Source organism: Salvelinus namaycush, chromosome 1 (genome assembly GCF_016432855.1).
Source record: "Salvelinus namaycush isolate Seneca chromosome 1, SaNama_1.0, whole genome shotgun sequence".
Lineage (NCBI taxonomy): Eukaryota > Metazoa > Chordata > Actinopteri > Salmoniformes > Salmonidae > Salvelinus > Salvelinus namaycush.
Genome location: NC_052307.1, coordinates 70,692,771 through 70,714,927, shown reverse-complemented (window position 1 = coordinate 70,714,927; position 22,157 = coordinate 70,692,771). Strand labels below are relative to the sequence as shown.

At 43.6% G+C, this 22,157-nt stretch overlaps 1 protein-coding gene across 1 annotated transcript in view; it reads left to right on the top strand.

The window, feature by feature from the left end:
* The window catches only part of LOC120052766 (thrombospondin type-1 domain-containing protein 4-like), a 49,630-nt gene extending 28,669 nt beyond the window's left edge, over positions 1-20,961 (top strand). The window contains exons 5-15 of the mRNA XM_038999876.1: positions 14,338-14,545; positions 16,884-17,059; positions 17,190-17,280; positions 17,444-17,641; positions 17,805-17,934; positions 18,189-18,393; positions 18,828-19,001; positions 19,345-19,518; positions 19,968-20,147; positions 20,303-20,447; positions 20,679-20,961. Coding sequence (XP_038855804.1) covers positions 14,338-14,545; positions 16,884-17,059; positions 17,190-17,280; positions 17,444-17,641; positions 17,805-17,934; positions 18,189-18,393; positions 18,828-19,001; positions 19,345-19,518; positions 19,968-20,147; positions 20,303-20,447; positions 20,679-20,821 — 1,824 coding nt within the window. The 3' untranslated portion in view covers positions 20,822-20,961. The remainder of the gene's footprint in view (positions 1-14,337; positions 14,546-16,883; positions 17,060-17,189; positions 17,281-17,443; positions 17,642-17,804; positions 17,935-18,188; positions 18,394-18,827; positions 19,002-19,344; positions 19,519-19,967; positions 20,148-20,302; positions 20,448-20,678) is intronic.
* Positions 20,962-22,157: the final 1,196 nt, after the last annotated feature.

The following is a 22,157-nucleotide window of genomic DNA, read 5'->3' as shown; positions in this document are numbered from 1 at the left end:
CACAAAAATCTGTTTTTTTCTCTCTTTCTGCTCTACTGCTCGATCTTCAAACTGTGCTCTTCCTGACACAGTCCACTCCAATAGGTCTTTCTAATGTACAAGCAGTTCATGTTTGGGTTTCGGGTTTGAAATGTATAGTAATATGGAGAAAGAATTTTTAAATATAAAACAGATTGAATTGAAATCCAGAGTAGTGTTTGGTTAGAAAATGGTTTTTGAATATGTCTGCTCAAATTGACAGGATGTGAAAAAGACATGATGGAAATATGACAGTAAATGGGAAGCAAACATGAATACATCCATTGTATGAATCCCTTTGTAATGCATCATAATACCATACGGTAATGGTAAGACCACCTGATGCTGTAGGCTAGTGCATGTCTCTGGTGTGTGTGGATGTGTGTGGGTAGGAGACTTCAGGAATCAGACATTGGGAGCCAAGGCTGCTGACCTGACCCATATGTTGAAGGAAACACAACTCCAACCAGAACCAGGACATGCTTTACTTTTCAGTCTGTCTGATCCAGCAGGTCCCAGCAGCGGGCCTCAGGGTGTTAAGCGTACTGTTCAATATCAGTCCAGATTAGTATACAGTATATCAGGAGAGCATTAGTAGCTGATGTGTCTGAGATTATAGAGATAGGTATGCTGTTGAAAGCTCTCTTCCCCATACACTACGTTCCCTGTAAACATGTGTACAGCTGTTGTGTTGCTGCAGAGGTTGCTCACTGCTCAGTCACTGGCTGTCAGTCAGTCTGCCTCTGGGAGATAGAGAGAGAGTGCGAGCGAGCGGGGAAAGACAACAGAGTGCCAGCAGAAGCCAAGCCAAGTCCAGGTGTTGAGACGCCACTATCTAAACTTTCTGGCTTTTTGTCTGTCCATGATGCCTTTGCTTGTCGCTGTGAAAGATTTAAACACAATTGGAGATGTAATGGAATTAGATGCATTCAATAGGTGCTGATATGACTTGTTATCCTGTTCAGTGTTCTCAGTACTCTCATTCATATTATGCAGTGACTCACTGCTGGCTTTGCTTAACAGGGACAGGCCATTTTTGGTGCTAAAAAAGCATATTTTCTCTTAATGGTGTGTAAGCACCTGCAGCCCAAAGAAGAGGGTATGTCCACTAACAGCCTGCTGGAAATCTCTCTCTCTCTCTCTCTCTCTCTCTCTCTCTCTCTCTCTCTCTCTCTCTCTCTCTCTCTCTCTCTCTCTCTCTCTCTCTCTCTCTCTCTCTCTCTCTCTCTCTCTCTCTCTCTCTCTCTCTCTCTCTCTCTCTCTCTCTCTCTCTCTCTCTCTCTCTCTCTCTCTCTCTCTCTCTCTCTCTCTCTCTCTCTCTCTCTCTCTCTCTCTCTCTCTCTCTCTCTCTCTCTCTCTCTCTCTCTCTTCCCCCCCCCCTCTCTCTCTCTCTCTCTCTTTCTTTCTCTCTCTCTCTCTCTCCCTCTCTCTCTCTTTCTTTCTCTCTCTCTCTCTCTCCCTCTCTCTCTCTCTCTCTCTCTCTCTCTCTCTCTCTCTCTCGCTCCTCATAGCCCAGCTGAAATACAGAATTGTAGTGGATACAGTAGTTTGCTGCATGTGCCTGTTATGGTCTCCTTGTACCGCTTTAAAATCTGATTATTGATTAAGTGAACATGGCTGCAAAAATGCTCTTTGTCTACGAATCAAATACATCCACAATGTCGTGATGCACCCACTATGGTCATATAATTTTATGTGAAAACCAACTGTCATAGTCTGATGAAGAGCGCACTCCTAACTACAGTGTGTCTTGATGAATTAGTGTTTAATGTTGTGGAAACAATGGTGCAGAAATAGGAAAACCATATGATGAGTTCAGTCTTTTTGGCTTCGGCTTCTTTACTTCCAGCCTTCCTTGCGACGTGGCTCGCAATTAAGTGCTTGAGTATGCTTGTATAAGAGAGAGTGCAAAGGGATCGTATTGTTGCAGAGTTTGTGGTTTCTCCATGTTTAAGAATATGAAATGCAGTCCGTAGTCAGTCTATTTCAGTGTTAGAATGTCCACTTGACCACAAAGTGTTTTGGGCTGTTATGTTACTTTTCTTTGGCTGTCTGCTGTGTTCCATTGTCAGTAGTCTAGATTACATTGCAATAGTATTCCATCAAGTCCTATTAAATAATGCTCAGCAAAGGTATCCAGTTGAGTTGTCTCACCAACACCTGTCCATTGTTGACTACACAGTAGGAGGCTTCATGTTCCACCATTCATAAACAATAAATACTCTTCCTCTTCCCTTCCCAAATATTTCCTTTTTCATTTAAACATCTCTCCACTAATCATCTTTCTTCCCAGATATACCTTTCTCTCTCTCTCTCTCTCCCTCCCCCCTCCCGCCCCTAACTTTTCCTCTTAAATGCCCCAGCCTCCCCAGCTGCGCCTCCTCCAGCTCAGTTTACAAGGCTGTGCATAAAGATCAGCAGAGTAGTGGTTTTGGCGTTCACTGCACTACAGGGGCAAGGCGAAACAGCCAGGAGCAGCTACCGTTTTCTACTGGACCTGTCTGAATGCATGACTGAGAGCTGCTGGTCAATAGTTCTTGGCCAAATGAGAGAATGCTATCAGGTCTGGCTCTTCTGCTGCTTGTCTGCCTCCTTCACATGTTTGTGACTGCGCAGGGGAACCCGTGGTCACAGGTAAGACTTAAACCATACCATGGTCTTACTATGGACCCTCTCTCTGCTTTTTCACAGGTTGGGCTGAGACTGACCGTCTGGGACTGGCTACTCATCGCTCCCAGTCCCAGCACCTTTACACGTCCCAAACAGACATAAGAGGGACTCCCTCTAAAACTATGACCTGTATAAATCTGTATTATGAATGTAATTAGCCTGTTTAGCCCGGTGCTCTTCTTAAGTAATTCTCGAGCAGCTGAACTGTAAGTTGATATAGTCTGATTCTAATAGATAGGTTAAGTTATAAGTTAGTTCATGCCTTGGCTATGACTGCAGACTATAGATCATGAGGAGGAAGTAGGGATCAGATTAGGTATTTACTGTGTGACTAATTTCACTGTTAAGCAGCTTTGGCAGTCTGTGCTGTTGACTCTGTAGCACATATAAGGCAGGCTGTTATATAGCTATAAAGGACAGTGCCCTTCAAAGTTGCACTTAGTATAACTGTGGAAACTCTAAAGGGGGATGTCTGGCTTGTAATTGGGCATAGATTGGCAGAGCTCCATATGTGTGTAAATGATTGACTACATGGCTGTGACATCACTGTGATACTGCTGCAGACAGGTGATGTACAGTCATAGAAATAGAATATCTCATTCTAGTTCTAAGTGTACAGTATCCTGGTTTGATCTGTTCATCAAGGTCATGTGCCTTGATGAAAGTAATTGTGACCAAAATGTTACATGTGAATGAATGGAGTCCATGCAACCGGTTTGCTTTGTCTTCTGCTAAACATCTCTGTAAAAATGTATGATGTCAGGTGAAGCTGCAGTTGTTCATTTGGCAGGAGTTGAGATTGGTGTCTTAGAGAATGATTGTATAGGATTACGTGTTCCCTCCATAATACTCTCACTATAGGGCATCTTTCATTTCCACGTGTAAACATGTAGGTGTGTCCTTAAGTTGTCCCTTACCCTGTATTTAGGCACTTTTTTTTAATATCCATTCATTATGTTCCCAACACAGATCCTCTACAAACAGATACTGATGACAGAGGAAACCCTCAGTGTTTTAAAGACTGTAGAATCAACACGGTTTGTGCTATTTCAGAGACAAGCAGTGGGCATTTATGAGGCTGCTGTGCCCTTGACCTGAGGCCTCAGGCTGGGAGGGAGGTTTGAGAAGTTTGTGGGGTACGTGAGGCCTTTTTACTGTTGAGAGAACATCCCCCAGTCATGACCGGTATGTATCACTCTACTCTTCACTGTCGGGAAAACATCCCCCAGTCATGACCGGTATATATCACTCTACTCTTCACTGTCGGGAAAACATCCCCCAGTCATGACCGGTATATATCACTCTACCCTTCACTGTCGGGAAAACATCCCCCAGTCATGACCGGTATATATCACTCTATCCTTCACTGTCGGGAAAACATCCCCCAGTCATGACCAGTATATATCACTCTACTCTTCACTGTCGGGAAAACATCCCTCAGTCATGACCAGTATATATCACTCTACTCTTCACTGTTGAGATAACATCCCCCAGTCATGACCAGTATATATCACTCTACTCTTCACTGTTGAGATAACATCCCCCAGTCATGACCAGTATATATCACTCTACTCTTCACTGTTGAGATAACATCCCCCAGTCATGACCAGTATATATCACTCTACTCTTCACTGTCGGGAAAACATCCCCCAGTCATGACCAGTATATATCACTCTACTCTTCACTGTTGAGATAACATCCCCCAGTCATGACCAGTATATATCACTCTACTCTTCACTGTTGGGAAAACATTCCCCAGTCATGACCAGTATATATCACTCTACACTTCACTGTTGAGATAACATCCCCCAGTCATGACCAGTATATATCACTCTACTCTTCACTGTTGAGATAACATCCCCCAGTCATGACCAGTATATATCACTCTACTCTTCACTGTTGAGATAACATCCCCCATTCATGACCAGTATATATCACTCTACTCTTCACTGTTGAGATAACATCCCCCAGTCATGACCAGTATATATCACTCTACTCTTCACTGTTGAGATAACACCCCCCAGTCATGACCAGTATATATCACTCTACTCTTCACTGTTGAGATAACATCCCCCAGTCATGACCAGTATATATCACTCTACTCTTCACTGTCGGGAAAACATCCCCCATTCATGACCAGTATATATCACTCTACTCTTCACTGTTGAGATAACATCCCCCAGTCATGACCAGTATATATCACTCTACTCTTCACTGTTGAGATAACATCCCCCAGTCATGACCAGTATATATCACTCTACTCTTCACTGTCGGGAAAACATCCCTCAGTCATGACCAGTGTATATCACTCTACTCTTCACTGTTGAGGACCCCTCTCTTATCCGAAGCAACAAAAAGTATACAAGTTACTTTAGCTTGTTGCCATACTATTACGATGTTATTACCATTTTATCCAGTATTGTATCCTGTGCTGATGTGACCTGCTACAGTAGAGGGTGTCTTTAAAATGGATGGAGGAGCCCAATAGCCCTACTCCTCTCAATGGGAAGAGTTATCCCCACAGTTCAGTCATTATTCCTGGTTGTTTTGGATACCCACTTGGGGTTTGACACATGATTTATGTTGGGAAACTCCATGTAGTGGGAAAGAACCCATGAGTTATCACTGTCTGGTCCAAGAAAACCAAGAGTTTGTGCTTCTTTTAGTGGTTCCAAACTCAGAGTATTGCCTTGGCTTGGTTGACTTCCCAACACATCTATGATACAAGTTCCAGAGATGAAATCAGAGGAAAGTCTGTGATTCTTGAAAGTATGTCTTCCATTCTACCATTTACAGACGGATTGTGATGGTCCATTTGTCTATTTAATTTTGTGAAGCAAAATGTTTTAAAAAGTGCACGCGCATGGAAAGGTTATAGGACATAAATGGATTTTCTAGTTCTTTGTTGAAGGCTGCCAATTTTCCCTCTCTTCTGTCATAGCAGCCAGAATGGCTATATTTCCTAATCTCCTTTTAATGCTGCAATCTGATATGGAAATGTCAATTGGTATTGGAAGTTGTACAGTACCATAACAGGTCTAGCACTATTCATTGGGAGTTGCCCTTGAATGTCTGATGGATGTAGTTTACAAAGTGACTTCATTATACTGTATGCAAGTGAAAATCACCTTTCACCTTGTGATCACTGAGCAGTCCCCAGCACTACAGTAGCCAACCTCCACCACAGCTGCAGATGTGTTTCCAGTGCTGACTGTGTTGAAGGCAGTGTGTGTTGTTAGCGACCTCACCCTCATTAAACACTGTTCTGATAAAGGAGCCTCTAAAGGGAAGGTAGAAAGGAACACAGCATCTCACCATTTGGGAGACAGATGCTTGTGGCCTTTGCCACTGCCAACGGTCGGCCACATACACTTCACATGGACCGACCAACCGAACGGAGGGGGTGGGTTGTCATGCCATACTATGACGTTATACTGGATTCTGTGTGAGAAATGAAATAGGAATCAGTGGTAAAACACAAACAGACACTATTATATGGGACATGTGGCTCTGTATTTTCTAATGATGTACAGGATGCCAGTATGGTCCTATTCTAAAAGCTGGCCAGTGTTTCAACTCAGCAGGTTTGCATTAGTCCTAGCCTTGGTAACAATTTAAAAGCTGATGGAATTGAGCATTTTGTTATTTTCTAAATAATCACATTTATTTTATACCTATATTGTGAATACTATTCAACAACAGCAGCAGCATAGAGGGGTTTGGTTAAATGCTGAAGACACATTTCAATTGAAGGCATTGTACAACTGACTAGGTATCCCCCTTTCCCTTTCCCATTAGAAGACCTTTAGTCAGAAGTTGAGCTCATCATACAGTAATGAACATAGTAGAGTGAGCCTCTGTCCTGCCTGCCTGCCTGCCTGCCTGCCTGCCTGCCTGCCTGCCTGCCTGCCTGCCTGCCTGCCTGCCTGCCTGCCTGCCTGCCTGCCTGCCTGCCTGCGGCAGAGAGCACCTCCACCTCATTGTGCTGTAGTGTTTAAACAGACAGGAAGGAAGGCGTACATGGACGGAGATGGAATTAAATGAATGGAATGACTGACGCATAGCTGAGGTTTGCTGCCCGCTCCAAAGCCAAGCTACACCGCTTCCTGACATCCTGACAGGCTGCCTGCCTGGGAGACTCAGCGGTAGCTGGCTGGCGTACCATACGTACAGCGACCCCAGATGATACCACTATGGCATGTCTAACTTCAAGTCTACACCAAGCCCTTATGATACTGTACCACTATCGCATGTCTAATTTGGGAGACTGACAGGATGTCAGGGTGAGAGCACTTCTAGCCGTTCACATCACAGTCAAGGAAGGTTAGAAGGTCTCGTTAATTTCCTTGACCACAGTGCCAAAGTGCTCTGCGATTTCAAACCAGGCAGACAGTGAAGGCATCCTCAGTGAGTGGGTAGGTAGATAGAAACCATAATCAGTCTCAGAGGGGATGTTATTTTGTCATTTCTATCGATCTATACCTTCGTCTTTCCAACCCAGTCAGTAGTAGTTAACTATGTTTATTGAATGTAAGTATTATTTTGTGCATTGGGGAGTTGTAAGATTTGATGTAAGATTATGTAGACATAATATCTTGCGTTCTGTTTGATTTTAAAAGTTTAGAACCCACATATTTCTAATTGCCAGCACTTCTAATATACAACATGACCCAGTTTACTATTTATTACTACAATTTCTTCTAGAGCAACGAGTCACATTTTTGATAATGATCCCCACTCAATGATCCCCACTCATCTTTTTTTCATGTTGAAGTTGTGGTCAGTCATTGAGCTTTCTATAGATTTCAGCATAATGTCATTTCCATTCGGTGGCCATCTTGCTGTAAGGTCACCTCCGCTATGAATTATTATCTGGTATGACATTGCCCCAGAATTCTCAGCTTGGAAGCCCAGTAATGTAAATATTACATTTCCAGATGAGCTGGCATATCATTGCAAGCCAAGTCTTGATAACAGCAATGGCAACGCTCCAGCAGAGCTCTCTGCTGGCTGTACAGCAAGTGAAGAGTTGAAAATGTTCTCATAATGTTCACAAAACAACCTCTGTTACTCTTTGGTCGTAAATTTGGTCGACAGGGTGTGTGTGTTTCTTTTATGTCAAAGTGGAGTGTTATCATTTGAAAATAAAGGGAGAATTCCTTTAATCTGAAGATATTCTCATAAGAATTTAAGTTGAATCAAATGACATTGGTGAAGCGAGGCCAAACCATTTAGCTGACACTTAATTCTAGAGCCTGTTATTGATATTAATATGTATTCCATTAATGCAGCATTCATTTAGTTTGTTGTTATTTGATAAACATGTTGAGACAACATGTTAGGTGTTAAAATATTAGATGTTATGTTAAATAATATATAAGATTTCAACCTTGAAACATATCTAAGTTTGTGTACTCAAAGTTTATGTACCCTGTAATAGTGTTAAGGGTCTAAGTGTGTTAATATATTCATGCATTCAGTGAGCAGTCTTGGTGCTTTCTCAGGGACTCATTGAGCGATCTACCTTCCTGACCCTTCTGAAGTTAAGCTTCAGTCAGTTATCCCTGGTGGTTTCCAGGCTGGTGGGTCTGGCATGGCACCCAGAGTATAATATCGTGGGAACCCCTAGTCTAAGCTCTGACAAGACCCAAGTATGTTCTGACCTCAAGCCATGGACATGGCAGAGATCAGAAGAGTTATGGTCTAGGATCAGTTACAGCAATGACTGAATAAAAGTGTCTGGAGTCCCTGATATGCAGAGTATGTGGTTGATAATGGATCATTTGTGTATATGGGGCTCCTGAAACAGCTGCATGAATCTGGATGTATTTGTGTGCCATAGTGCTCCCTGATAGGCCTATACAGTACAGCTGTCTGTACATGTTAATGTCAATCACTCGTTAGCTTTAATCTCGTTGTCATTAGTGGATTTCTCTGTCTAAACATCCACTCACAAACAGTCTCCATTTGAACCCAGGGTCCCAGTCCCACGTCTGTGAGAAACCCTAGCAGTCAGTCCACTGATGACTTTTTCAACCACATCTTTTTCAACCACATCATTTGGGGTGGATGAAGGCCACGATTCAGTCAGAACTAGTGTTAACCGGCATTGGCAGACATACGCATAGCAGATGTTTTGGCGGTGTTGCAGGTGTAACTGTGGTGTGTCACAAACCACTTCCTTATTATCCCCACTGCGTTAGAAGTTCAAAACGGCGATAGAAAGTGTAGGCTTCTAATGCATGTTTTCATATTCATTTGTATGGGGGGGATTTATAGTCTATCAGTCTAATCAAGGTGTAGACAATAGAACATCACGCACTTGAGTGTTTGAACTTGTAAAGCGGCTGCATGGGATTTGTCGGATTATAAAATCAGGTGATTTCGTTGCCACGATAAGCTAATGCAAGGAGCCACTTGTGGATCTGTCAACTCTAACGTAGTTCCACCTCCAATACCGCCAAAACAATCTCTATGCGGGTGTTAGCTAGCGCAGATCTAATAGATTCTAGCCCGAAGTCTTTACAGTCAAAGAAAGATGGGGGCTTGTCGACTTAAGGACTAAGATGTTTCCAACATTCCTGTTAACTCCAGCATAAAGTCACTGTGACCACTCATTTTTATATTCATATTCATTCCTTGTGGGAAACCACAAACCAAGGCCCCCCACATAGTTAAAAGCAGCATTATTGCAAGGCAAGTGTAACCTGCGCCAAGCCTGTGGGAAAAGGATCAAGTGACATAGAGTGTCTTTGCAACTGTTTATTGACAGTTTGTGCATGTTTGTAATGAAATAAATGTTGTTTTTTCATTCCTTCTTTACCCACTCAATTAAAGTGCATTAGGCACTTATTTTAAAGCTCCCATACCTTGATTTCTGAGAAGAGGCGCCTCTGTGCACAGCTGAGGACAGGCTTGGAATTGGGATAGCTTTACCATCATAGTGAGACAGTAGTTTAAGGGTATCTAATAACCTTATGGATGCAAACTCAAACATTTGTTATAAAGTGGTTACTGGTATGATGGAAAGAGACCAATAGTCTGCTGGTTCAGTTGTGTAGAATTTCATAAATTCAATTAAACTCAACAAGGGATTATTATCCCTATCATGACAAGCCAATTCCTAAAAGCACAAGACTTTACATGTATTTTATCTGGAAAAGTACTGCTGGGGTTTATTGGAAGGCTAATGTAGTTTTCATCCGCCGTTCCTCACTTTGACTGGTAGTTGACTACCATCCTGACACGTCTAACCATTTCCAGATGTTTTCATCTGACGTTCCTCACTTTGACTGGTAGTTGACTACCATCCTGACACGTCTAACCATTTCCAGATGTTTTCATCTGACGTTCCTCACTTTGACTGGTAGTTGACTACCATCCTGACACGTCTAACCATTTCCAGATGTTTTCATCTGACGTTCCTCACTTTGACTGGTAGTTGACTACCATCCTGACACGTCTAACCATTTCCAGATGTTTTCATCCGCCGTTCCTCACTTTGACTGGTAGTTGACTACCATCCTGACACGTCTAACCATTTCCAGATGTTTTCATCTGACGTTCCTCACTTTGACTGGTAGTTGACTACCATCCTGACACGTCTAACCATTTCCAGATGTTTTCATCCGCCGTTCCTCACTTTGACTGGTAGTTGACTACCATCCTGACACATCTAACCATTTCCAGATGTTTTCATCCGACGTTCCTCACTTTGACTGGTAGTTGACTACCATCCTGACACGTCTAACCATTTCCAGATGTTTTCATCTGACGTTCCTCACTTTGACTGGTAGTTGACTACCATCCTGACACGTCTAACCATTTCCAGATGTTTTCATCTGACGTTCCTCACTTTGACTGGTAGTTGACTACCATCCTGACACGTCTAACCATTTCCAGATGTTTTCATCTGACGTTCCTCACTTTGACTGGTAGTTGACTACCATCCTGACACGTCTAACCATTTCCAGATGTTTTCATCTGACGTTCCTCACTTTGACTGGTAGTTGACTACCATCCTGACACGTCTAACCATTTCCAGATGTTTTCATGCGCCGTTCCTCACTTTGACTGGTAGTTGACTACCATCCTGACACGTCTAACCATTTCCAGATGTTTTCATCTGACGTTCCTCACTTTGACTGGTAGTTGACTACCATCCTGACACGTCTAACCATTTCCAGATGTTTTCATCTGCCGTTCCTCACTTTGACTGGTAGTTGACTACCATCCTGACACGTCTAACCATTTCCAGATGTTTTCATCTGACGTTCCTCACTTTGACTGGTAGTTGACTACCATCCTGACACGTCTAACCATTTCCAGATGTTTTCATCTGACGTTCCTCACTTTGACTGGTAGTTGACTACCATCCTGACACGTCTAACCATTTCCAGATGTTTTCATCCGCCGTTCCTCACTTTGACTGGTAGTTGACTACCATCCTGACACGTCTAACCATTTCCAGATGTTTTCATCTGACGTTCCTCACTTTGACTGGTAGTTGACTACCATCCTGACACGTCTAACCATTTCCAGATGTTTTCATCCGCCGTTCCTCACTTTGACTGGTAGTTGACTACCATCCTGACACGTCTAACCATTTCCAGATGTTTTCATCTGACGTTCCTCACTTTGACTGGTAGTTGACTACCATCCTGACACGTCTAACCATTTCCAGATGTTTTCATCTGACGTTCCTCACTTTGACTGGTAGTTGACTACCATCCTGACACGTCTAACCATTTCCAGATGTTTTCATGCGCCGTTCCTCACTTTGACTGGTAGTTGACTACCATCCTGACACGTCTAACCATTTCCAGATGTTTTCATCTGACGTTCCTCACTTTGACTGGTAGTTGACTACCATCCTGACACGTCTAACCATTTCCAGATGTTTTCATCTGACGTTCCTCACTTTGACTGGTAGTTGACTACCATCCTGACACGTCTAACCATTTCCAGATGTTTTCATCTGACGTTCCTCACTTTGACTGGTAGTTGACTACCATCCTGACACGTCTAACCATTTCCAGATGAGGTGGACTTTAGTGACATTTAAAGGCCCATTATAGTTCTACTGAAAGGGGATGTTGTCCAGCGCCAAGCATAATTATAAACCACCCACAGAGAGCAGATTAGAAAAAAGCAATGATGTGGTCTTTTAATAAATTGAGCACTTAAATACTGTGGATCCCCTTGAAAGGGAAAAACTAGGATCACTCCAAACTTGGTTCAGTGAGACAACTCATGTTGATGGATTCGTGATGCAGGACCATTTATATTTGATATATCAAGGACAGCCTGGGTGACTATTTTCAGGTTTGGGAAACAAATGACTGCTGGCTTCACTGTTTTGCATGGGGTATCATCTGTTCTCCAAAGTCTGTTTTGACAGTTTATGATTTGAAAGATGTACTGTACAGTGATATCAAATCATACCCACACACATTCCTTCAATGCTTCCTGTATAGCTCGCATGCCCTAAGCCATTTTACCATATTAAAAGGCTTGGAAAACCTTATTGCACAATTTTTCTAAAAACACTCCTGATGCCTCTTAGTCACATGATATTTCATACATTGACGGATTACTCAGATTACTGGTAATAAATTATGTGACTCTCCATTCACACGTTAACACATAGTGATTCAGAGCTTTTCCCAGGCAAACGGCCACAGATAACCATTACTCGCCGAGCTTGTCAAGCTGTAGTTTATGAGGGGAAGGAAGGGACAGTTTTCTTTCTCCTGGGATTAAGGCTAAACATTGAAATGATATCTGTGATAATGTTGTTGCTTAAAGTCAGGGTGTTTTATGGTGAAAATTGAGAAGACAGATACTACTCACTTGGTATCCCAATTGTTTGTGATAGCCTTGCGTACTGTATATGTGATGTATAAAAATATAATAATGTGTAAACTCATATGGAACAATCTGGTTTTCATCATGTACCAATCTTACATTTGAGTGCCTATAGGCTACTGTAGATCCGTTTTTATCCATAATTCCACATTGGCCAATATAACATTTGCCCTGTTTGGTCATTTCTCAGGGCTATTGGTTTGCTATTCCCTCTCTCATCGCTTATTTCCTGTGTAGAATTTATTATTTAACCTTTATTTAATTAGGCAAGTCAGTTAAGAACAAATTCTTATTTACAATGCGTCGCCCTATGGGACTCCCAATCACGGCCGGAAGTGATGCAGCCTGGATTCGAACCAGGTACTGCAGTGATGCCTCTTGCACTGAGATGTAGTGTCTTAGACCACTGCGCCACTCGGGAACCAGTAGAACGAGGTGGTGTGTATTTATTTTGGCCTGGGTGGAGTGTTGGCCCGATGCAGACCTCGCTGCTATGGGTGGGCGAGAGCCAGGCTTCTGTCTCCTGAGCCTACCCCAATCTCCTCAGTCCACCCCTAGCCCTGGCCTGGCAACCATCTCCCCTGTTCCAGCCCCATGTCCCAGCCTGCATCCAGCCTGCAGCTGTCTTACCGCAGCTCCAGGAAGAACTAAGTCCGCTGAGAGAGCATGAATCTACAGCAAAACCCTTTTTAATTACCACTGTAGACTGCTCTTCATTTGTTTGTGTGATTATTCTATGTAAGCATAGTTATGTCCCGTGCTTAAGGACCACACATAAAATGTTGTGTAATATTTATTGTTGGGACGTAATATATACAGTTGGTCTGAGAAAATATGCCGGTTTAGCAAGGCAAGATCCCCATTAGTCCTGGTTTGGGATTGGGAGGAAATTGTTTGTGACTGACTTTTGTCTAGGAACGGGGGGGATTATTGACTGGACTGCTGAACGTAACATTCCCTGAAAGATACTGACTGACTAAAGACTAACGTTGGCAGCAGTCGAATCACAGAGGAGCTTTGTGTCATTAAAACGAAACAGCTTTTTTGTCCCCTGCTGACTCCTCCCTTGGTCGTTCCTTCGGTTCGAGTGGTGGCGGACTGAGGGCGTATCCTGATCCTGGCACACCAGTGTCTACTCTCCACTGCCCAGGGGTCTGGAATTATAGAAGTACGGTGGCCTGCTGGGATCAGTCCCAACACAGCAAGCTACTTTTACGTCTGAATTGGCTGGATTTATCGACTTCTGATTTGAGTGTTCTATACTAACCTTATCCAGGCTTCCTGTAATTTATGAGTGCCAATGTGACAGAGAAAGCTAACACCCCCGAGGATTTGCTTTGGGAGCCATTACTACTCTAGCATCGTGCCAAGAATATGCCTGTTGTTGGAATGAAGCTGGCTCAGGCTAATTGGTTGTTGTGTTATGGTAGTTAATTATGTGCAGCAGGTCAGGGAGTTAGAGAGGTGAAATAACATGGGTTTGTTTATGAATATGCTGGATAGGCTTTGGTTTATTATCTCTCATTCTCCCCTCTTTACTTGATTAATGAGGTTGCTCATGTTATTTACTTTTCCATGCACTTCAGTGGTAAAACAGTTGCCTGTTAAAACAGATGTCTCAGTAGCTCAACAGTTGAAAATTGCTTCACCTCAAAAATCCTACAGTCCCTCTGCTTACAACAAAAAGTGTACTGTACTGTTTGTAATGTACCGGTATTGATTAGTGAGGTGCTATACATGTCCTCTGTCCCCTCATTTGACCTCCTTCTCCCTCTCTGACAGAGTCTTGGCTGTGATGAGTACCTGGGCTCAGGCAAGGTGATGGACAAGTGTGGGGTGTGTGGCGGGGACAACACGGCCTGTAAGCTGGTGTCAGGGCTCTTCCAGCAGCACAGCCTGAACAAGGTGGGCTACCACAAGATAGTGGAGATCCCAGAGGGAGCCATCAAGATCAACGTCACCGAGACGGTGAAGAGCAGGAATTACCTGGGTGAGTAGGACTATGACTGACCAGTGTTTTAACCCGTGTCAGACTGTGTTCGCCCGCTCCAGCTAAAGCCTAGACATTACCCACTGGGCACAGATTCAACGTCTATTCCACATTGTTTCAATGTAATTTCATTGAAATGATGAGGAAATAACGTTGATTCAACCAGTGTGTGCCCAGTGGGTAGCTTGGGAGGCAAGTCTTCATGTCTGAGGCAAGGTTACTCAACACACAAGCATGGTTCCAAACCACCTCTGTTTAAGTACAGAGTTACCAGCTCTTTATCCACTGCCCCTTAAGGCTCCATACATCTCTGCCTGAATCAGGCCCATGAGCTATGACACATGCAATAACAATTTTAGGTTTTCCCTTCAACCGCATGTTAGATTATGTTTCATATTACATTAACGGTACTAATAAAAAGTCACAATTTAAAGATAAGCTTCAGGTTATCAAACATCTGACAGCAGTAGCTATTTAAAAAAAATATCCTTTAGGTCATGTCTTGCTACATCCGTGCTGTGAGCCTGGTATGAGGCAGCAGGGAACAGCTGCTTGTTAAATTGATTTGATTCATTTAATTAAAAGGCAGCTCAAATACAGAGCAGGAGGGATTTTTCCGGAATTTTGGATGTGAGCATTTCTATGTTGTCAGTAGTAAGTAACCACACAGTGCACTTCTGGTTACAATCTTTTATTTTTAAAAAGCCCTTCGCTGTAATTCATTGAATAAATAAGATCTTGTCTTTATAGGAGCATAACAGTGTGACACAGAAGTGGGTCTATTTTCAGGAATGACTTCTGGAATGTCAGTGTTTTATTGTTGGAGACATTGGTTTAATGAGAGCCATGCCATAGCATAGCAGTGGGTCTGGGAGAGAGAGAGAGAGAGAAAGGAAGAGAGAGAGAAAGGTGAGAAAGAGAGAGACAGAGAGCGAGAGAGAGAGAAAGGGAGAGAGAGGGAGTGCCTGGCCCCCACTTCCCCTGGCCTGGCTGCTTCCCTCAGGGGAAAGTATATAAACAAGCTTTCATTAGAGGACCTTTTCCTCCAGCCTTCCCATCCTTTTTAATTAAGGTGAGGAATTTCACTGCTGCCTAGAAAACCACCACTACTGACTGAGCCCAGCGATGGAACCTGCTTTGAAACTACTTTTCTAAGTCAAAACTACTAACTGGAGGTGCCAAGTTATGCCTTGCTTTTTTAATATGAGTCCCTACTCAACCCCTACACAATACTTACTCAGTGAGTAAGCACCTAAGCAGGAAATCTAGAGTATGCGTGAACAATGGCTCCTTTCAGTGACTGCTGTTCCTGCGTCGTTTGGCGTTGTTGTTGGAAGAGTTCATATATCAGTGGGTAAAAGCTTGCTGTGACGCAACATCCTGGGGATAAACAGGACCGAGGATTCTTCCATGGAACTACTTATCGTTACCATTATCCCCTGATGTTTGCCCCACTCTCCTCAATAGACTTCTGTTCTAGTTTATTTCTGCATGCCTAATATGTGCTTTTAGTTGTCCAAACACTCTTATATTTAGTAGTCTTAATGGTACTTGTATAATGTTTTTCGGACAGCCTGTTGCCCTAACCATGGAATTCTCCAATGTGGCTGTAGAGTTGAGAGATTCAGCTACACAATGAACATAAAGCTTTGCCAGCTCTTTACTAACAGGTTTGCTCATTTACCAAAGACATGGCTTTGAAGATACATGTGACGAAATGTATTCAGTTAGCGGTGATTACACAGCTCACTTTTAACGGTTTTGCTCATTATGTTAAAACCGCTTCAGATTAAACAACAATTATGGCAGAGTGGTTGTCAGCATTATTTCCTGTCTGTCTAAGCACAGTAGAGCTGATGGTGACAGGATGGGTTGCTGTCTGTCTCATAGAAATATAACTACTAGAATGGACATTCCCATTCAAGTTGTTGTTCTTTGATGGGGGACCGGCGGCCATATTGAGTGCCCCCAAACTTCCTGTAAAGCAGGAAGTTCAGCATTTAATATGAAAATAGCTCACTCCTTTCAAAATACAAAAATCCTCAGAAAAAAGCAGTGTCTTTTGTAAATTAGCAAACATGTTAGTAAATAGCTGGCAAAGGTTTATGTTAATTGTGTAGCTGAATCTCTCAACTACAGCCACATTGGAGAATTCCATGGTTAGGGCAACAAGCCATCTGAAAAACATTACAGAAAAGTTACATATCTTGAAAACTTGAGTGCTGACAAGCAAAACATTTTGGGACTATGTCAACAATGGACTAATGAAACAAATAACAAAAGATAGTTTTCCTTCAATGTGTGTTTTATTAACAGTCAACTCATGGTCTGTCTGCAGCTCTGAAAAGCCGCTCAGGTCGCTCCATCATCAATGGGAACTGGGCCATTGACCGGCCAGGGAAGTATGAGGGGGTGGGCACCATATTCACCTACCGACGACCCAATGAGGTCACCAGCACCGCCGGGGAGTCCTTCCTGGCTGAAGGGCCAACCAATGAGATCCTGGATGTTTATGTATGTAACCAGTCAACTTGTATGCACAATAAAATGTAGCTCATATTGGCACATATTTCTCTGGCAGTTTACACTGGCACATTACGTTGTAATTAACTTGTTTACTGAATAATTTTTGCTCTGTCCTCAGGTGATCTACCAGCAGCCCAACCCAGGAGTGAGCTATGAATTCATCCTTCCCTCTGACAACCCTCCACGGCACCCCAACCACAGACCTGGAGGTGAGGCTCCCCATAGTTACTGATGCATCTGACTGGGACTGTATGGCCTAAATGAACTATTAGTCCACAAAGGGAGGGGGTCACAACCACTGATGGCGCTGCATCTCAATGACTGAGTTTCCCCTGGTTTTGTTGGCTGAAATACCATTGTTCGATCTCCCAGGGAACACTCTGCATGGGCAAAGTGGGAATGACCACCGGGGCAACCCCAACCAGGAGGGGTACGATCCAGCAGGAGTGGGCAAATACCCTCCCCAGGTACCCAACAAGCAGGTGCCAGCGGTCCATCCACCCAAACGTCAGAGAGAATACAACTGGAAACTGTCTGGGGCAACAGAGTGTAGCGCCTCCTGTGGCAGAGGTAAGACATGGCATGCATCTTTGTCTGAACTGAAGCCCCAAGAGGTCTCAACCTCTAATTCATACTAGTTGATCAACTAGGTTTAACAGATTCCCACAGTGAGTAGTGAAGATGCAGTATTGAGGCATGAAAATCTAAAGCTCTTCTGTGTATTGGTTTTCAGGTAGCAGGTACACCATCTTCCGCTGTGTCCACAGACCGAGCCATGAGCAGGTACCAGAGAACCAGTGTGACAGCAGCACCAGGCCCAGTTCACAGGAGGAGCCCTGCAACCTTCAGTCCTGCCCTGCCTTGTGAGAGACCCCTCTGTCTCAACCACACTTACATTACATACAGGGCTCTTAGACACTACACACACTGGTTCAATACATACACAGAGCTTTAGCATTTTTATGAAAAGTTCCTGACCCGTCAAATGTATAGTTTAATAATTAGATCATAATTAGAATCTAATTGGACAATTGACCACATGTTTTATTAGCTATGTTGGGACCACAAAGCTATTGTGTCCCTCTGAACATGGGGCCTTGTGTGTCCTACTGTGCAGCTGGGACATTGGTGAGTGGTCGGAGTGCAGTAAGACATGTGGCCTGGGTATGCAGCACCGCCAGGTCTTGTGCAGGCAGGTGTATGCCAACCGGACCCTCAACGTCCACACCAGCCGCTGCCGCCACCTGGAGCAGCCTGAGACCACCAGCACCTGCCAGCTGAAAATCTGCAGCGAGTGGCAGATAAGAACCGAGTGGAGCGCCGTGAGTGACAGCTGTCAATCAATATGCTTCAAATAGTATTTGTTTCAAATACTTTAGCTGCACTTGTTTGAGCTTGCTCGGGACATGGAACTATTAGAATAGTCTTAAAAGTGTAAACCTACCCCACCCATCTGAGGCAGGCTCAATCAAAAGTTCTAAGTACTCAGACAAGATTTAACATACTCCATACTGTATTAAAAGAATGTATCAGAAAGTACATGAACCCCAATTAGATAAATGTTATCATTCCTCTAAAGTTTCTAACATTCCTTATCATAAATTAAACCCAAGCAAGTATTCTATGGAGCATTTTCCCAGTTGTTTTCACAGACAACAGGTTACATTCATCAGAGAGAACTGACCCATGTTTACAGTGTGAGATGAACTGAACACTACCCCTATAGTATTTTACTGTCCCTCCTGTGTTTCCCCAGTGCTCTGTTCCCTGTGGCGTGGGCCAGAGGACCAGGGAGGTGCACTGTGTCAGCAACGTGGGAGACTTTGTGTCGGACGAGGAGTGCAACATGAAGCTGCGACCCAGTGACAATGAGAACTGTGACATGGGGCCCTGTGCTAAAAGTTGGTTCTTCACTGAGTGGGGGAATAAGGTATGTATGTGTAGGACTGAGGACATGGACTCTCACCATCACTGTCTAACACTTTTCTAACCTAATACTGTAGTAATTGTTGTACTTGATTGGATTGCATCTACTACAGTATTGTAGATGCAAGATTATAATTGAATACAAATTGACGTGATACTAGGGCCGGGATCCAATCAGATAGCGCTTTGTCAGCTTTGCACCTTTTAAAGGCAATGTTCCCCATTCACAGTAAACGCTGCATATGAGCTCAATTGGAAATGACCTTTGAATGACCTTTGAAATTACCTTTGAAAGTGCCCTATACACTGATCTTCCTTGTCACTTACCATGTCTTTGCTCTCTGCAGTGTTCTGCTGAGTGTGGGATGGGCATCCGGACCCGTGGCGTTCTGTGCCTGACCAATCACATCAGCAGCTTGCCTCTGGAGGGGTGTGGCCATGAGCGCCCCACTGACTCTCAGGTCTGTAATCACGGCCCCTGTGAGAGTCGCATCGAGTGGTTTACAGCCCCCTGGAGTCAGGTAAGACAGGACAACGCCTGGTCAAACTGGGCTTGCAGGGACACATCTGGGGAAAGATTAGGATGAGGATTTGCTGCTGATTTTACAGATGTCTCCTGCCCATTACTTACATTTTTACTGATGTCTCATGTCAGTGTTGTATTACCTATCCCCACCCCAAAAAAACATTTCTTACCCCAGGACAGAAAGAGGAAGTTTCAGATGTTACAAATCCATTGTCCATTATTTCCATTTTAAATAGATATTTAGTTCAGGACAGGGCTTAATCTCTGTCCAGGAAACCGGCCCTCTAAGTAAGGTGTACCTTCTATAACTCAGGTCGGCCAATCAACTGAGCCAGTGATACCTTTTTCTTTTTCTTAAAGAAAACAAAACATGTTGAAACAGTTCCGATGTCTCATGTCATGCCCATGTGTAGTATTACCTATGGTCTTTTCTCCTTCCCCCAGTGCTCAACAGAGTGTGGCTTGGGCAGCCAGCAGAGGGCAGTGGTGTGTCTGATGAAGTCTGATGAGGGGTTCAATGTAATGCCGCCCTACGAATGTTCTTCTCTAGACAAGCCTCTTAATCAGCAGAGCTGCCACCTCAAGCCCTGCGGGGCCATGTGGTACCACACAGACTGGAGCGCTGTGAGTAACTGTACACGCACATGCCCACACATGCGCACACTCACACATGAAAAAACAGACACACGCTTTTATGTGGAGTTGTGAAATACACTCTCTTGAAAGCGTAATTGAAGAGAATGAGGTTTGAACTGTATTCTCTGTCCCTGTCCCTGCAGTGTTCTAAGACATGTGAGGGGGGCTTCCGTGTGAGGGAGGTGCGCTGTCTGTCTGATGGCATGCTTTCCAGTGAGGGCTGTGAGGAGGAGCTGAAACCAGTGGAGAGAGAGGAGTGCAACCCAGAGCCCTGCGTCCCACACATAGGTCAGTTACTACTGTATAGTAAACATGGATCTGTGGCCAAGGCACCAACTCTGGAATGTCATACAGTTGGATTGGTTAATGATGGCTGGTCTGGTCCTAACTACTGTCAGACAGTTTTAATGGGGGTTAGAGGGGATTTTAGTCTAAAATGGTTCAACATTTATGAAAACTTGTGAAAATACTTAAAGATTTCTAAAACTTAAAATCACTGATATTATGATTGTTTTTCAGACGAGAACTGTCGAGACAAGTATTTCAACTGCAATGTGGTGGTCCAGGCACGTCTCTGTGTGTATGACTACTACAAGACAACCTGCTGTGCCTCCTGCACACGAGTGGCCCACAGACAGTCACAACACAGGGCACTCAGCTAGCCCCCTCCCCAGGCCTCAGACCTCTAGTGGGCCTGACACAGCACCCAGAGCAGGCCCTCAGTCCCTGGGCCAAACACACTGACCCACAGTGGAGAGGACAGCCTAGAACCTGACTCTGGGTGGACACTGACTGGACACTATAATATGAGTGCTGAAAATACAGACTGAAAAACTGAAAGACTGCAAAGAAAGGAAGTGAAAGCCCAACTTGTTTTTGGCTTGTGAGGAGATTGCCAATGGGCAATACGGGAAACGGAATGGTTCTTGGAGGATGGTTGTGAAGGACTAACAGGGCTATGAGTGGAGGAGCTCTGGTGAGGCGAGATGATAAGCAGGACACCAAACCGACCAATTTATGGTCTGTAACCAGAATCCCCTCCAATAAAAGTTCCTGTCTGGGTTTTTGTTGTGTTTCGTGGGAAGCAGTTTGCCGCTGCCATTCACCTGAATAGGTTAAGGTCTTAAAAAAGGTCTTTGGCCGAAACGTTGACAGAATAAACAAGGTGCAGAGGTAATATTGTGTGAGGGAGTTATCTTTCTTACAACTAAGGACTGCTACCGCATCTGTGATGAGACTCTTGACTACCATGGCTCTCTTGGATTACATCAAAGGAGAGGAAGATACAGTATGAAAGTAGAGCAAGATTCTGTTTGTTTTGCATAATGTATAGACTGTACACATTTTAATAAGCTTCTTTACGCTTTAAAATCCACAATATTTATGATCTAATTAACTACTTGTAGTATGAAGTTGCCCAAGCTTGCTCTTAAATCATCCCCAATTACGCATCATGAGGGCTCTGTTCAATACTCTCCTACACAGCAGTTTAGTTGACCAAAGATTTCACTATTTCACAGGAGGACGTGTCAAACAGTAATTGCTCAGTCCAGATCTATGGCTCTATGTAGTCTGTGCCGGTGAAGCGTTACAGATGACGCAATAGAAATGTTAAGGTAATTTCTGATTGAGCCAACATATGCAGTGTTTACCGTTATACAGTCTCCGCTAATACGGAACATTGCCTTTAAATTTCAATCACGCTGTAATGCTGAACTTCTGCGATACGGATTGAATATAGCCCCAAGTGACAGCTCACCAGTTTTACACAGCAACCCTCTAACAAATTAAGCTCCAAAATGCTCATGTGTCGTTGTAGTGTATCATATATTTTGCATCACTGCTGTGTGTATGTACTGTGTATATACAGAACCAGTCAAAAGTTTGGACACACCTACTCATTAAAGGTTTTTTCTTTATTTTTACTATTTTCTACATTATAGAATAATAGTGAAGACATCAAAACTAAGAAATAACACAAGGAATCATGTACTTACC